Source organism: Oryzias latipes, chromosome 3, assembly GCF_002234675.1.
Source record: "Oryzias latipes chromosome 3, ASM223467v1".
Lineage (NCBI taxonomy): Eukaryota > Metazoa > Chordata > Actinopteri > Beloniformes > Adrianichthyidae > Oryzias > Oryzias latipes.
The window spans coordinates 18256011-18273628 of NC_019861.2; the positions used below are offsets into that span (position 1 = coordinate 18256011).

At 39.6% G+C, this 17618-nt stretch overlaps 1 protein-coding gene across 2 annotated transcripts in view; it reads right to left on the reverse strand.

Moving 5' to 3' along the window:
- Positions 1-17618, reverse strand: part of LOC101167353 (anoctamin-5) — a 29015-nt gene that overhangs the window by 2743 nt on the left and 8654 nt on the right. For both annotated transcript variants that reach the window (XM_004067123.4, XM_011489726.3), the window contains 16 exons: positions 11719-11783; positions 10246-10350; positions 8279-8347; positions 7845-8129; positions 7599-7718; positions 7236-7351; positions 6982-7116; positions 4226-4331; positions 4031-4091; positions 3724-3875; positions 3554-3628; positions 3250-3475; positions 2968-3146; positions 2168-2265; positions 361-491; positions 50-255 (listed from right to left, as the gene is read on the reverse strand). In XM_004067123.4, coding sequence (XP_004067171.1) covers positions 50-255; positions 361-491; positions 2168-2265; positions 2968-3146; positions 3250-3475; positions 3554-3628; positions 3724-3875; positions 4031-4091; positions 4226-4331; positions 6982-7116; positions 7236-7351; positions 7599-7718; positions 7845-8129; positions 8279-8347; positions 10246-10350; positions 11719-11783 — 2129 coding nt within the window. The remainder of the gene's footprint in view (positions 1-49; positions 256-360; positions 492-2167; positions 2266-2967; positions 3147-3249; positions 3476-3553; positions 3629-3723; positions 3876-4030; positions 4092-4225; positions 4332-6981; positions 7117-7235; positions 7352-7598; positions 7719-7844; positions 8130-8278; positions 8348-10245; positions 10351-11718; positions 11784-17618) is intronic.

Below are 17618 nucleotides of genomic sequence, written 5' to 3' on the forward strand. Positions count from 1 at the left end.
ATATTTCTATAGTTATACGTACTTTATTAGCTTAAAAGGACAAACTCACGTTGGTGACAACGGACAAAATGGCCACAGCGTTAAGGATCTCCTGCCAGGCACCAATATTTCTGGCCTTGGAGGCCACCGGTCGCCTGAACTGTGTGGTGAACTTCCAAGCATCCACCCTGATTTCAAGGATGTTGTTGAAAAGAGCCAGGAGTGGAGCCAAAGGGAAGGAGGCCACGAACAGAGTGATGAAGCCAAACTGGATCACTGAGTATTCAGACAGAAAAAGATGCTTAAACATCAATGTGCAAGCTGTGACTTTTGGACTCATTCGAGAAACCCCAAAGCCCACAGAGCTGAACTATATCTCACCCATCTCCAGGTACTCGTAGAACAGGCCCAGCTGGCTGAAGTTCTGCAGAACATAATCCTGCTCCCATCGGCTGTAATGGTTCTCTGGATTGTGTCGTCCTTTCCTGCTGCTCCACCAGTTTCGCATCAATCTGTCAAAAATAAAAAAATACTTCATGAACAGACTTGTACAATCATTTTTATCTTTATTGATTAACTTTATTTGAAAATAGCAGCAGATTCAAGAGTTAAAAACACATTCTGTATTTTACTGCTGTCTGTGCATCATCACACACATCCTAAACTGTTTTTTAGGATCTGAAGTTTCTTTTGGACTTGCTGATGTCAAGAGAGACATTGATCCGACTAAGAGACTTCCAATATTAGACAAATATAACATTTATGTGAAAATGTGATTTTAACATGGCAACTCTCAAGTATTCAGATGACAAGACTTTTTGAAAGCTAATTTGAAATCCATCATTTCTGGCTTTTAGAAATGTCCTTATTGTGGTTACAGGAAGATGCAACATTTCGTAGAAACTGAAATCTTCTGATTATAAAGAATCTATAAGGTCTATTTTTCTACTTAGGAATATCTATTACAAATATCTGTTTGGATATGCAAGAGTACTTGGGTTAATATTTTCGAAGTAAAATCCATCAGTTCAGAAAAATGCCCATGCTTTTGACTTTGCTGCCAATAAGACCTTTGATGGGTGGTGCAGCATCATCGCAGGGGGAAGTTTCTAAGCTGTTTCTGTTTTGTTCATATTTTTGAAGGTTTTCAGGGTCATAGATTCTTTTTTGTTCACTATCAGACCTTCATGTGATGCTTTTGTGTTCAGTTTCTTTGCTTTTAGTCACATTATTCTTTATTTAATAGAACTTTCATGCTCTTCCCTGTTATGGGTCACTCAATAATCAAATAAACAGTTATTTCCTAATAAGAATATTTTTAGATGGATTTGTCCATTTCACATTGATATTAACAGGTAACCTATTATTTGATTCTGCATCCTGAAGATTAAAAAGCTTTACTTGTAAAATGCAAAACAAATCTTTAACAAAAGCAAAAATAAATCAATCAGCTTGCAAAAAGTTAATAAATCTGCCAATGTGATTTTCCTTTAGGTAAATTTGTTAGTTTTGATTTAAGTAAAAATTATTCAGAATTTATTTACCAATAAGTCATTTTATTTCAGTAAACAATTTTTCCTCCTAAGTTATAAAAAAAAATACAATGACCTAAAATCAGAATAAAATGTTTGGAAGAGGATGTGTGATTTTTGCAGTGCATAAAATAAAGGATTAGAGATTAAACTGTAAGAAAATGTTTTTTTCAATCAAAAGAAGCTTCACGGAAGACAAACCAATAATTTACAGGGCTTAAACTGCCACCCTGCCTCTGCTGTGTTCTATAAGTGCTGGAGCAAACTTGTTTTTTGTCCAATTGTGCAGGGATGTCAAAAGTCTGACCTGTAGGCCAAACAGGGCCCGCATTCAAATTTCTAATGGCCTGTAGGCTCCTGACATGAAAGGTTTAAAGAATGCAGGCTAATTGGTTGACCCTCAAACATTTTTACATCACAAAATCTTGCCCTCTTTTTAAAAAGTTTGAACACCCCTGCTATAGTGTTTGCTATAGTGTTTGTGTGAGTAGAAGGATGCAGACACACCCAAATACTGAGTTGGAAAAAGATGGATTACAAAAGCTTCCCTTTTCCATTTACCTTTCCTAATCACCTTCAGTACTCATTTTTTTATTTACAAATGTAAGATTCAGCAACTGATGGTGCACGAGAAAAGGTTTTTGGAAAGAACTCACGGCAGCAAAGCCTCCTGAACGTTTCCCCACAACTGCTTCCCGGCCATGACGATCACCAGCTGTGTGGTCAGCTCTATCAGACAGCCTCCAGGGTCACACTGGGACAGAGAGAGTTTGACTTTTAGTCAAAATACTGGATTCCTGCAGCAGATTTTAAAGTTTCGCTTAAAGTCCCACTCCAATCATCTTTTTTTCTATTGTGAAAGAGTTTCCATTGGTCTTTTAATTATGTTTTTTTTAGCCAAATTAAAAGAAACTGTGTCCTTTTATAGATTCTGCAGACTGGCAGTATTTCATTAGATATTTGCCTCCGAGTTGTGGGTAAGACTGCTGGAACAGCCCTGCTCCCCCTTCCCATCACCCATAACTAAATTATCTGTTTACACGCTCTCCTGCTAGTTTACAGCCCCTCTCACCCCCAACCTAACGTTACCAGTGCAGCAAAAATGGCGAGGCAATATCAGAGCTTTTTAGCCATACAGTTTTAAACCAGATGCCAGCTCAGACCAGGAAAAAAAAGGTGTACATGGATCTAGTTGTCTGCATCAGACTGGAGCAGGGAGCTTGTGGCCTGCCCAGCGAATTTAACAAATACAATCCTTTTGAAATAGCGTCTTTTCATCTGCTCCTGATTCACAATGATTTAACTACAGAAATGCATATAAGCTTGTATGTCCTCCATAATTAGAAAAATGCCACAAGCACATGTTTAAAACACCATTTTCATTGGAGTGGGTCTTTAACAAAAAGCTACATGCTTGTTTCCGTATCACACAAACAAACTCACAAAAAAAACTCACCTCCTCATTCCTCAGTTTGGTCAGATTGCCCAACATGTAGGAGTATGCACCAGGATAACCCACAAACTTGCCTTTGAAGAAGGCAACATAGAAGCAGGAGGAGTAATAGTTGACAAACTGGAAGAGAAACATCTTCATTGTCAGCTTGTTCTCGTACTCCAGGTGAGTTTTGGGGATTTCTGCACGATCGGAAAGCATTTAAACCTCGTGTTAGGAGTCAACATCTGAGAGTCAACAAGTAAGAAAACGTTTTTATGAGATTTTCCAATGAAATCCTCTCACCCATGTCAGTAATCCACACGGCCACCTTCTCATAAAAGAAGTTCAGGATCATGATGATGGCAAAGTTAATGCAGGAAGCAGTGACGGAAGTTGCCAGCTGTGGAGTGATGAATCTGCCCACCAGCTGGATTTTCCTCAGAGGGTCTTTGATGATGCTTGCAAAGGCTGCGTACACAGCCAGTCTGTAAGCAATGACACCAATGATGCAGGCCACGATGAGAGAGATCTGGAGGGGAGCAGAAACAGGGTGTTGAAGGTGCATGACGAGGCAAACAGGAACATTGCAGAGTTGCCCATCACTCACCCAGAGGAGAACTGTGGTTGCAGACAATGAGAAGCGAGCACATTTGCTGCTAAAGGGAAGATATGGCTCACTTTCCTGAAAGATGAATCATAAATGCAGCGTTTCTGTGAGCATGCAGGAATCACAAGGAATTTAATAAACACCACGTCTGACAGGAGGTTCGGAGGCACCTGCGTGATCTTGTTGATTCTCCTTTTGGTGCATTTGATCTCAAACTCTGGGCGGATTTGAAGCTGCTGCTGCTCCTCCTCGAAGTCAACCAGGTCCCACTGGTACTCCAGTCGAGCCTGACGCCGCTTCCAGATCTCCAGAAATAGAGTCACTGTCAGAGTTTTAACAGATGCACATTACTATTTAGCAACATACATCTAGTTTTGTTCTAAAAAAACAAAAACACACATTTTCTGCCCTCTGTGGTCTTGCATTAAGTTGAGTTTCAGTGTAAAAATAATATTTCACAAGTGAAATAAAACTTACCCCAAATCCCCATAAATATGGCAAAGAAAACCGTTCCTTCATTATCAAACAGATGGGATTGCTGCCAGAAGAAGACCAAAAGTAGGATATATTGTTTCAAATTTTCAGGAAAAATTAAGAGTATACCAAGTTGAAACATTTCTCCCTATTATAGGTTACAAATTTTTCTTTTGTCTTTAAATCAAGAATAATTACCCAGGAAGAGAGGCAGGTGGAGTTGAGCTTCCAAAAAGGGCACTTCTTATCGCAAAGAGGACACATGACGATGCTGCCGCCAATATCAGGATCACAGATTTCTTTGCTATAAAGAAAAACATTTATTTTCCCCTGAGTCTCTCTAATAATTCATTTTTATCAGCATTATTGCTATGGGTCTGAACACACATGAGGGTGCACTTCACCGGAAGATGTTTCTTCTTTTTTTTTTCCATCTTTGTTTACTGAACATTTTCAAACAGACATTCCAGTGCAAAGCAGTTACAATTATGAAAACAACGAGAGCAATCAAAGAATGTCACAGTCCTCCCCAACCCCTTTTCCCCTCCCATTCTATCCATCCCCCAACCCAATCTACATGACCCAGCCAGCCCTCCCATCTTCCCTTCCCAAAACCCTCCCTCATTTCCTTGGCCAAAAAAAAAACACATACAAAAATAAATAAAATAAAATAGAACAACACCAAAAAATAAATAATAATAATAATAATAAAGAAAAATAGGTAATTTTTAGTACAAGTGCAATTTTAGGAAAAATTAGTAGAAAACATGGGTAGAGTTCAGTTGTAATCAGAAGGCAAGACCATGGTGCTGACAAGTTGTAGAAAGGGATTCCAGGTGGCCTGAAATGATTTAATTGAGCCTCCAAGTGAGAACCGAAGTTTCTCAAGTTTAAGATTATAAATCACGTGACGGAGCGAGAGGAATTGTCGAAGGGGGACGGGAGTCTTTCCATTTAAGTCAAATCAGACGACGGGCCAGTAGAGTGGTAAAAGCCAGAGCCCGTTTCATCGTGCCTGGTACAGCATCATCTGGGGACACTCCAAATATTGCAGTGATCGGGTTAGGTGAAATGTGATAGGTATAAGCTCCCGTTAACACATTAAACACAGAACCAGAATTGTTTGAGCTAAGGACATGACCAGAACATGTAAACGCGGTTAGCAGGGGACTTTTGACATCAGCAACAGGCATCAGCAACAGAAGGATAAATCTTGGCAAGTTTTGAATTGGTATAATGAACCCTGTACACAACTTTACATTGAAGTAATCTATGGCGAGCACAAATAGATGAATAGTAAACAAGGGATAACACAGATTTCCAGACTTGTTCTGTTAACTTAAAATTAAGACTTTCCTCCTTAGCAGCCAACAGCGTTGGTTGATGTTGAAGTAGAGAGCCAAATGAGTTTCTATAAAACTGATATACAACCTTTACACACAGGGTCAACAGAGAGAAGAGAGTCTAACAGTGTTTCTGGGAGACGGTTTAAGAAGTGAGGAAACAGTTTCTTAACAAAGTTACGAACCTGAAAGAAACGAAACAGGGGATTCTTAGGAATGCCGTATTTAAGTGAAAGTTGGTCAAATGATGAAAAGTTGCCATTTGTGTAGAGATCAGCTACAGATTTGATTCCTTTTGTGTGCCAGATTTTAAAAGCCAGGTCGGTTTTACAGTAGATGGTTCAAGTGCACAATTTTTAAAAACAGATGTCAGGACAGTACTGCCAACGAGACCTAACTGCTTCCTGAATTGATTCCAAATTTTCAAGGAGGTGGAAATCACTGGGTTGTTAGGAAAGTACGAAGGAGGAAGATGCGAACACAAAACAGAACGCAATGAGACTTGCAAAGACCTTCTTTCCAACGTTACCCAACTCGGCATTGAATCCTCCTCGTCAGTCATCCAAAATAAAAGTTTCTGTAGATTGGCTGCCCAGTAATAATGCCAAAAATCTGGGAGAGCCAGTCCTCCTTTGTCTCTAGGGGATTGTAACACAGACTTACGAATATGTGGCGGCTTGCCGTCCCACAAAAGGGTTGAAATAAGTCTGTCCAGTCTATCAAAAAAGGATTTATTCAGGAGGATTGGGAGATGTTAAAATAAATATAAAAACTTTGGGAGGACAACCATCTTTACCAGGCTCACGCGACCTGCCAGTGAGAGGGGAAGTGTTGACCAGTGGGCAAAATCCCTTTCAATTGTTCAATCAGGGAGGTGAAATTTTTACAAAATAGCACCGACAAGGAGAGCGTAACCTGAACGCAGAGGTAACAGAAACCGTTAGTTGACCATCGAAATGGCAAGATTGCAGGGTTGAGTGCTGTGGTGAGATCATTAATGGGAAAAAGTTCACTCTTCTGATAATTGAGTTTATAGCCGGATGCTGCACTGTAATTCTGTAAGATGTTAAGTATGGCTGGAAATTAGTTCACAGGGTCAGCAACATACAGCAAAAGGTCATCCGCATAAAGTGAGACCTTATGGATGGTGCCAAACCGTTCAAAGGCTAGTTCAGAGCGTAACCATATTGTTAGAGGTTCTATTAACAAAATAAAAAGCAGGGGGGAAAGAGGGCACCCTTGTCTGGTGCCACGGTGCAGGAAAAAGGAGGGGAAAATGATGCCATTAGTACAAACAGAGAAGAGTATAGAAGCTTAACCCAGTCGACAAACGCCCCACCCAATCCGAATTTGGCCAGTACGGAATAAAGGAAGCTCCACACGACTCTGTCGAAGGCTTTCTCTGCATCAAGACAAACCACAACCTCTGGGAGCGAAGAGCCAGGGGAAATAATTATATTAACCCTTGTGCTATCCTATGAACCCACCCTTATTGACGTGTCCTCCCTACCATGACAAAGGTGGATAAAGGTGAAGAGGATTTCATGTAATCCATAGACACCAGTGAAGATCACAAATCATTGAAGAAAAAAGGTTCAGCGCAACACTAACCTTGATATGTTATCATCATAGCTGAGGACTCCATAGGTGAAACATATAAGGCCCATGACGGCTGCAAAGAAGAGCATCTCTGTGTAGAAGCCCAGCCAGGCAAAGTAGATCCCAATCTTTTCCCCATAGTACTTCCTGCAACAAAGACGGAGAACAGAACAATAAATGATTCAGAATTTTCAACAGAAGAGTTTCAGATGCAACGTGAAATATCAGGAAAGAATAGCAAAGACACGGCGCCGGTTTCGACTCACCGAATGAGGTTCAGAGGCTGCTCCTTGTAAAAACAGAGGAACCTGGCCCAGTGCTTGTACAGGTTGTAGCGCTCGCTCTCGCCGTCGTCTTTCCTCGCCTTCTTCCAGTATCGACACTGCAAACAAAAGCCCAGAGGTGGCGTCTTGGACATGAGCTTCAGATAAGTCTCAGATTCTCTAACTAGAGAGCTTTAGGACTAGTAAACAATCTTTTATTTTTAATCGATCTTTGAGACATCATCATTGTGGTTGTGTTACGCGTGTGGCAGTACTGACACAACAAATGCTAGTTATGCACTTGACTTAACTGCAAAAGATAAAGACTTGAGTTGTGTCTCTAAGGCTGCTGTCGGACTATCTCACATCATGAAGTGGGAAGGCTGCGTTGAAGGTCCCGTTGCTTAGTAACCGCTTGATTCCGGTCTTCTCCCAGTCCTTCCGACCCTCAGCGTAATATGGACAACGAGCCAGAATGTAGAAGACCTCAAAGCCAAAAAGGAAAACAGGACGTATTTTTAGAGACGACGTGCAAATCAGTACTAGTCTCTGTGGCTTAATATAATGTCTCTTTGCGCATAAAGTAACCAGCACCACTTTGTGGATACTTACAATTCTGTTTCTAGTGGATGGTGGGAAGAATGTGTCTTTGTCTTCAATAAGAAAGAAGTCTGTCTTGTTCTTGTCAAAGGGGTATGTGAAATAGTCACATTGTGGGCGGATGATGTCATCGGGCAGGCGGAAAGGACGCGAGAGCCACTCCAGCGGGACATCCTGACCATGAGGGATGTCACTCTCCCTGAAGGGAACTTTTATCTTCAACACATCCGCATAAGTGGCCAGAACATCCCACGGAGCGTGAATCTTCAAGAAATATGTCTTTTGGTCTTTGGAGTCCTGATGAAGAAACAATTATTAAACAAAAACTTAATGCAAAGTTTCTTCAGATGCAGTTTTTTTTAATTTAAAAAAGTGTGATGTTTCCTAAATTGATGTGGCAGACTATCCACTAGATGGCGTAGTTGATCTTTGGCTAAACTTCTTACTGATTTGTCTTCAGTCTCCAACTGGAGTCCTGTTTTCTCTAGGTTGGCTTCAAAGGCCCTTCTTCTCTCCTGTGGAGTAAGACAAAAAAAATGAACACAGTCACTGTTTGGATTTTTGGGATTGCCGCACCTGAAGGTACTGAACTTCATGCTCTTCAGTTCATGTGTTTCTCCCACTTTTCCAAGACTCAAAAGAGTGAGCTAAGGCTTTTGAGATAAAAGAGGGTAGGATTTTCAGTTCATTCAGGGAAGTTTTTTTTAAGGAAGCAGAGGCTGAAACCTATGATCCAAATTGACAAAATAGTCAAATCAAACAAGAGTTATAACCCAGAGATCTCATTTGTATTTTATTTCTAACAAAGCAAATACTAAAGCTTTATAAAAAATAATAAAAGAACACTTACGGTAAATTCATTTAAATTTTAATTAGAACGCAGACATTTCCTTTGTTTGGGTAATTTTTTATAATGCTTTGTGCCTAAAGGGAAGCTGACACAAAACCTTTTTATAAACAAGGGTTTGATTTATTTGAAGCAGTTGAATTGGTGGAAACCGTTTTATTATTGACCTTCCTATTGTTCTGACTGACCCTGGATTTCCTCCCATTTAGGTTATAAAATGTAATAACCAGAAGATTGTGCAGTAGCGGCTGGATGGCTCAGTTGACTGCATGTGGGGCTGACCTTGGAAAATCAGGGTTCAATTCCCAAGAGGGTGTAATGAGCTTCCTCCAGCGTGGGTCCTTGGGAAAGACCCTTCATGCTATTGCTGAACTATCTGGCCACAAGGGGGCCTAAGTCTGGGTCTGTGTCAGTCCTCAGCCGGGATAAAATACAGGGTTGTGTCATAAGGGGCATTGGGGTAAAAGCCTCTGCCAAACCGTCTGTGCGGATGAGTGAAAGCTGTTTTGACGGGACAAGCTGAAAGGTGAAGACCAGAAGAACCTTTCCTTATACTTCCACCATGTCTGTGTTTTGGCCTGGGACTTATGTCACAGATATGAAATAAGTGTTGTGTAAAAAGAGCATGACTAAAGCCAACAGACCAGATCTTTTTTTTTTTTTTCTCTAAAAAGCAACAGCACCAATGTAGGTAAAAGGTTGTGAATCAGCATCGGCTCTAAACTTGCACTCGTCGTGACAAAAAAATGTAGTATCTAAAATTCCAAAGGTTTAATGCTCGTGCATGACCTTAAATCTTTTTTTAAATAACGTTATTTTACTATAAACATTGTTATCAACAAAGAGGTGACATTGATTTTCAGATTAAATCAATAAGAAGGAAGTAATATTTAGCGCAACTGCTTTTCTGCCACATGGGGGCGACAGAGATGAGCTGTGAGCACAAGACTTAAGCAAACAGCAGCTGTGTGGTTCTCAAGGACATCCAGGATCTGGACCTTGAGCCTTTTTATAAACATTTTTTGTCCGTTTAAACAAAGCATTGTAGCACTGAAATCACATTTTACTGTATGTCACTTTAAAATGATCCCATTAATAGTAAAGGTCAGGGGATAAAACAGTTCCGAAATAGCCACGCTGAGAAACAAGAGCTTCAGAAAAATGAATACCGTACATTCCCCCATGAATATTTAATAAAGACTACAAAAGAGAGAACACCAAAGCAGCTGCAGTACACTGTGCTTCCTTCTCCTTTCAGTCTTCCATAAATGATCCATTATCACCTGATTTTTTTACCCACTTCTCATTTGTGTCAGCATTAGGAGTTTACATTATTGCAATGTCTTTCAGCAGTTAAAAATAGAATTGTTTTTTAGTAACTGGTAGCTGGTTTGTGCAGTGCTTTCAGAGATTCTTTCAAAGAAATATGCTGAAACATACTTCCTCTTTCTAGTTTCATGCTTTAGTGTCATCTCCTTCACACTTTTCTTTGCTTTAAGGAGAAGCCTTGAAAAAAAAAAATTAAAGGAAGGAGGAAAAAAGGCACCGATTTTCTGTTAGACTCACCTGTTTCTTCTCATCTTTATCGTCGACGTAGGACAACACAAAGTCGATCCTGCGCACTCCATCCCTGAAGAACACAGTGTCCCTGGTGGGCTGTAGCTTATCTGTCTGAATGAGCAACAGTTACATTTGTGAGTTTAAAACTTTCTACGTGAAAGGAGCTGGCAAAACACACATAGACGGAACGAAAGTGACACTGACAAAACCAAAACGTAACTACAAAAGCATCAGGCATACATAAAACACCGGAAATAAGATCGTATCTGACTGCAGACAATCCACATCAGCCAGAATAATATAGCTGTTGCAGTTTATCATTACAGAGTAAAACATTAATGAAGGCCAGAGAAGTTCAAAATGACAAACTATTAATTGTATTGCAAATAAAATATACCTAACCTTAGTCTGTAGTCTAAGCTGGCAAATTGAAAACATTTATTCTATAATCTTTGTGTATATGCTGCTATTTAACACCAGCATTTCATACTGTCTCCCAAAACAGTGCAGGCTTCATTTTTATCTTTTGTTTAATAGTTTGCTCAAAAGGGTCCTCTTGATTTTATCTCATTAAATTATTTTTAAAGTGGATGAATTGAGTAGGTAAACAGATGATTAAATATTCTTTCATCATTTTTACTTTTTTCGACAAATCTTCACACATTCTATGGCTGTGCCTTGTATTTTTCCTTTTTGGGTTATTCACTTGATCTATGAACATTCTTTTTTTTTCTAATCAGATGATTTTTGTTAACAGAAGCTGAAGGTGTTGTTGAAGAATGCTTTAACTCTGCTAAACCCCACCCTGCCTGTTTATCAGAGTCTGACACTGTTTTAGAGTCCGGCTGACACCCACACACCCAGGCAGCACTGATGGATCCACTGACGGCCAGAAGACTTTTAAGTGTTATTTACTGTAACCATACAGAGACAAAAGTAATAGCTTCAATTAAAACCAAACAAAAACCTTTGAGTCGAAATATAATCAGTGTTATTGATTTCTGAACCATTAGTAGGAGACGGACAGGAGAACAGTTTCCTGTCTAAGCAGCAACAACTTGTTTGTGTTCCTGTCAGAATCTGTGGGAAGAGTCCTGTGACTCAGGAATCACAGCTGCGAGTCATAAGAGGCTCAGTTAAACGGGATCAAGTACAATACCAGAGGGTTTTTGGTAATGAAAAATGAAGCAAAGATAACCATAACACAAGATAACAGGCACAGCTAAAGCTGAAATGTAGCACATCTGTAGCTACAGTGCAACTATAATAGAGAAACTGCAGTTAATTATGAAACAGACATTGCACTACATTTTCTGTGACAAAAAAACTGTGCATCACATGAGAATCATACTCTGGGGTATACTTTTTAACATTTTTTTTTAAATCCCTCACACAACAAAAGTCCACATTTATAATGTTCAGCTGCCAAGAAACTGCTGGCAACTCTCTTCTTTTGTAGAAAAGCCACAGACCACTTACCTCAATATGTCCGGGCAGCTGAGCCCGCTCCGATAATACACCCACACCATTTCCACTGCTGTCATCTGCAAAGTAAAAGACATTAAACAGAAAATTAATACTGGATCAGATTAGACTGGCTGGGTTCTCCTGGATACTAATATAATATATAATAATATATTAAAAGAAAATGCAATGACCTAAATGAAGGTTTGGAGGACTTTTATTTTGTCAGTCCCCTTGTTGATATGAAAACATTAAACTACATGCATCCATGCAGTTACGCCGGCTGGTCATATGGGGTCAGTATCACCAGCAGTGACCACTGACCCTCAAGACAAAAACAGACACAAAGAAGAAAATGGGACCGTTCACATGTTAATAAGCACCTTCAGCTACTCATAAAACCATGTTCAACCACAAGACATTTTTTAATCTTTCTAAAATTTGGATTTCCTTCAATTAACCTTCTGGGCTGTTTTCTGCCTCTCTGGGAGGTTAATTTCAACGGTTATCTCAAGTGTCTGCATTTTCACTGTTGTGAATCGCACCAGGATTCCCTTGCAAGTGAACAACCAGAACAAGGTTTGTTTTGTCTCCTCCATGGTCTAAGTGAGCGTTCACATCTGTATTTTGTGTATTTTTCATGGCCAAACTGCCAGTATTAGGTTCTTCTCTTACACATGCTTAATTCCTTCTGGTATTCCTGACTGAACTAGAAAAGTTAGTATTAAGTCTAAAACCAGCTGGTTCTTTGGATGTTTTAACTGCCAGGTTATTTCAGAAAGTGTTTGCAGTGATAGCTCCAGCTGTTTTAACCATAATGAATACATGCTTCCAGTCAGGTTCCACTTAATTTTAAACAAGTGGCAGTGAGAACACTGTTGAAAAAACAAGGGCTGGATGCTGCACAGTTTTTAAACTATAGGCTAATTTCTAACCGACATTTCTGTGCTAAAGTCCTCGAGAACATTGTGCACAAACAGTTGGTTGAATGCGCATAGGATCCTGGAACTTTTCCAGCTGGGGTTTAGGCCTGGACATAAAACAGAGACCGTTCTTTAAAAATGTTTTAATGATGTTTGATGCAGGGCATCTGGTGGTTCTTTTATTATTGGATCTATCAGCAGCTTTTGACACAATTGATCACAAGATCTTGATTGGTCGGCTGGAACACTGGATGGGGCTTTCTGGTGAAGCTCTACAGTGGATAAGGTCTTATCTCACAGACAGGCCTTTCAGTATTAGCATGGGCCCTCACTCATCTAAGTGTTACCCCCCTGAGGTGGGGAGTCCTTCAGGGGTCGGTTCTGGGCTCAATGATTTTCTCTATTTACATGCTCCCACTGAGAATGCTTCTTCGTAAGCACAGGGTGGATTTCCATCTTTATGGCAACGACTGCCAAATCTATGTCCCTATACACAAGGGTCTTGACTGCACAGTTCAGGCAATAACTGACTGCCTTGATGAGGTTAGGTCGTGGATGTTGGCTAACTTTCTTGGGCTTAATGAAACAAAAAGTGAAGTAATTGTGTTTTTCCCCAATGGTCGAATGGAACATGGTCTTGATCTCTATGGAAGCGATTCTGTAGCATAATTAAAAATAAAAGTCAAAACCAGAAATGCTTTTTTATTTTCAAAATGAAAAATACACATTGTGGCGGATTGCGGATAAAAAAGCAATCCGCCACAATGCTTTTTCATTTTCTTCTTCAACACTGCTTATTCTGTCACTTAATTAAAATGATAAAGAAAATGGTATTTGTCATTTCATTTTCAAAAAGTTCTCTGGGAAATGTGTAGCAAAATTCATTTAGAAATGTCTAATTTGACAATTAAAAGGGATTAACAGAAATGCTGTTTCATTTTAAAAATGTAACTGCATCAAATGACTCAAAATTTAAATGAAAAATCAATACTTCAAAATGCTTTTTCATTTTCTACTTTAATTCTACTTTTACCGCTTATTCTGTGTCATAATTAAAACGAAAATGCAAAGAGGGGATTGCAATTTTATTTTAACATCCACCCTGCGAATAGTGTCGCAAAATTCAATCCAACTTAGCATTTCCAGAGGGGAGGTGGGCGAAATGAACAGTCTGTGGCCTCTAATCTAGGTGTGAAACTTGATGCTACCTTGAAACTGGACCTCCAAATAAATGCTGTAACCAGGTCCTGCTTTTTCAGCTGCAACATTTTGGCCAGGATAAAGTGCTTTTTATCCAAGTCAAATCTTGAAATTGTGACACATGCTTTTGTGTTGTCCATGCTAAATTATTGCAGCTCTTTATATGCTGGCTTGCCTTAGGTTTCAATAGCAAGGCTGCAGCTGGTTCAAAATGCAGCAGCCAGATTTGTTTGTGGTACAGTGATCCCTTGCTATAACGCGGTTTACTTTTCACGGTGTTGCATCGTGCATTGTGTTCTGCATTCTGATTGGCTAAAAAGTCACTCCACTTATTCTCTACCTGTGCCACAATAACGTTGCCGTTTAAAGTGTACACATACGTAAAACAGCTTGCCAAATTTACATTACGTACGTGCAAATTCTCTTGCAATTTCGAGTTTCTCTAAAACCCATAGAAAAAGAGCAACAACAACTGCTTATCACTATGTTCTTCTCCCGAACAAAAACAGCTGCACCGCGGGCTTCATAAGAGGAAAACACTGAAGAGATGAGTCAGGATGCAGCGGCTCAGTCTGAATACCAGTGAAATACACCTGAGTCACTATTTGTCCGACTGTACTTTGTATTTTTTTTTCATTTTAAATTTTCTCCCGTTTAATCCAATTACTCGCGTCGCGGTGGGCGGGGCTAATCTCCGCAATTTGAAGCCTTCTGTTCACATTGATGATTCAAATTATTATTTGACAGTATAGTACAGAAGTCATTTGTTGAAAAAAACGTTTCTAAAGTACTTTGATTTGTGAAACAAATACTTGAGCCCGTAAAATGGTTTGTTCTTTCTTTTCAATGTATAATAGAGTATTTAATTGTATAAATAAAGGTTTCTACTTCACGGATTTTGCCTATCACGGGTTCTTTTTGGAATGTAACCCCCGCGAAAAACAAGGGTTTACTGTAGATAGAAGTCTGATCACATAGCCCCAATTCTGATCTTATTATACTGGCTGCCTGTGCAATATTTGATTTTCATTAAAATTCTTGTTTTTGTTTTGAATTCGTTGGCAGGTACTGCACCTTCTTACCTTTCTAGTGTGCTTTTAAAATATTCTCCCCTTAGGTCCTTGCACTCTGCGGACCAGTGTGTGTTACTGGTTCCGAGAACCAAATGTAAGTTCCAGGGGACCATGCGTTCGCTGTGCTGGCTCCCAAACTCTGGAATGAAATCCCACCAGCTATAGAGAGGTTACACTCTTGGAGAGTTTTAAAGCCAAACTGTTCCTCCACCATCGCGCCGTAGTATCTGCCTAGTTGCCTTTTAGTATGTTGGGTTCAATCTCTGTTTTAAATCTGTTTTTATGTATTTTATTCTCTTATATATTGTATTCCCCTTTCCTTGTGTACAGCACTTTATCCTTGGCTGGTGGTGGAATGTTCTCTAGAAATGAATAAATGAAATAAAAATGAATGACAAAAATGCCCAGTGGCAGCAGAGCATACACAGAATAAAACACTGGTGCAGACCAAACAGGTCAGTGCGAAACTTAACCTGTCCGACATAAATACATAGAACTGTCTGGCCTCTCCTTTACAGCACAGTAATGTTCTAACCATTGTTTTTTTTCCTTTTTTTTCTGTTGATTCCTTGATGCTCAGATTGTCATCTTCTTAAACTAGAATAATACTCCTTAAAATGTGTAAATTAAGCTTAAAATAAGTTTAACCGTGGACTTTACTGACTGATATTTAATTTAATTTAAAGCAATTACTGATAAAACATTGATATTCAAAGACATGCAGCCATTTGGTGTTTGTTCAAACCAATCTATCTCTTTAAGAATAACAAGCTAGCCAATAACTGTTTAACATGCAGCCACCTCAGAAAGCCTCAGTCTCACAGGGTCCAATAAAAAGGCCTGTCATCTGGCAGCATCACCACAAAGAGGCTGAGCTGTGAGGGCTGAGACACACAAAGGCTGTGGTGCACACTCACTTTGTGCACAGCCCACAGCATTCCAGTTTAGTCTCCCTACTTCTCCATGGCAGGATTTGGCACAGAGAGCACGCTCATGTTGCTGTGGGAAATGGCTCTTCTGTTGGGGGAGGCAGCATGAAGACATTGGAAAAGGAGGTGGAGTCTAGCTGCATCAGCAGACCTCCAACCCTCCTCCTGACTGTCTGCAGCCTCGCATTGCTCCAGTCCAGCCAAACCATGCAGGCAACCGACAGTCATTAGGAATGACTGCAAGCAGTAGCCAGAGCCAATGAGAAGGGGCCAGCAGCGAGATCGTGGGCCTCCAGACCAACTACAGAAGAATGTAAACGTGTGATTTCACTTAAACTAACAGCAAACCCGGGGGTGAAATCACACTGAGATTGTTTTGTGGACTTTTGTGCGAAGAACGACAGGCCGAGTAGTCAAATGTCTCACTGTTTTGTTTCCAACTTTGAACAGACTCTTGGCTTGAGCAAACTGAAGCAAAAGACCAGCTATGTGTGTTTTAACCTCCTCCAGGTTTAGAAAATAGCCGGAAAAGTAGCTGAATAGCTTTACGTCTCATGAAACCAATAAGTTACACAGACATGAAATTACAATTAGCCAATGCTAAGAGTTCACCTCTGAAAGGCTCCACAGTCATGCACTATGTATTTTAAAAACCTTCCAAACCCCATCAAGAATCAATATTATCAATTATTAAAATCAATATTAAAAAGTTTTCTCTAAACCTCTGAAAACCTCACCTCTGAAAGGCTTCACAGTCATGCACTATGTATTTTAAAACCATTCCAAACCCCATCAAGAATCAATATTAAAAAGTTTTCTCTTTTTTTCTAAGGAACTAAGCTCCAAGTATAATGGACCTGATGCTCAACAAGAAACATGGGGATTTACAGTAATAACTGATGATTCTTAAAAATACATTTGTAGATTATATTAGAATAAATGATATATTAAAAACAAATACAGTGCATGGTGGATCTAATTTGGAAGAAAAGTAATTTTAATTTTATCAGATCTTAAAGATCTGCTAAAAAAGTTTTCCTGCTTGACTTTGACTTCGAGATGCATTGGTCAAATATCAGAACCTTTTACTCTGAATTATTAAAGAGATCAGTGAAGGAACTCTACATTTTGACCTTTCAATAAATCATATTTATGGACAAATTCTCTGAGGCTGCTGCTGCTGATCTTGCAGTTTCACTGGGAAGGTTTTAGTGAACATATAGTGCAACAGCCTATGAAAAACAGCAATAAAGAAAACTAAGAATAACTGGACTTTGACAGAAATTTGCAAAAAATGTTGGCACCAATACATAAAATGCAGTTTGCAGCTAAAGCTCAGCAGGTACAGTCAAGCAGTATTCGGCAGTCCCCGATTCTGCAAGTTGTCTCGCTAAAAAAGAGAAGTAAAACCTGTGATGCTCATTATGTAATTTAAACTGTTAGAATGTCAAAAAATGAAGAAAAACAGAATCTAGAAAATCCCATTGTCTTATTTTTAAAGAATATTTTTGTATGATGGAACAGAAAATACTTTGTCATGTAACCCTGGTTGTCAAATGTTTCCTGTAGGTCTTTAGCAGGTTTGCACTATAGATGCTATTTTGGTCTATTCTTCCATGCAGATCTTCTCAAGAGCTGTGATGTTTTGGGGCTGTTGCTGGGCGACACTGACTGAGGTTAAGGTCCATAGAAAGATTAGTCCCCTCCAGAACCTTAGAAATGTTTTTTCTGTGCCCGGGCGATGTGTTTGGGATCATTGTCATGCTGGAAGATCCAGCCACATTTCATCC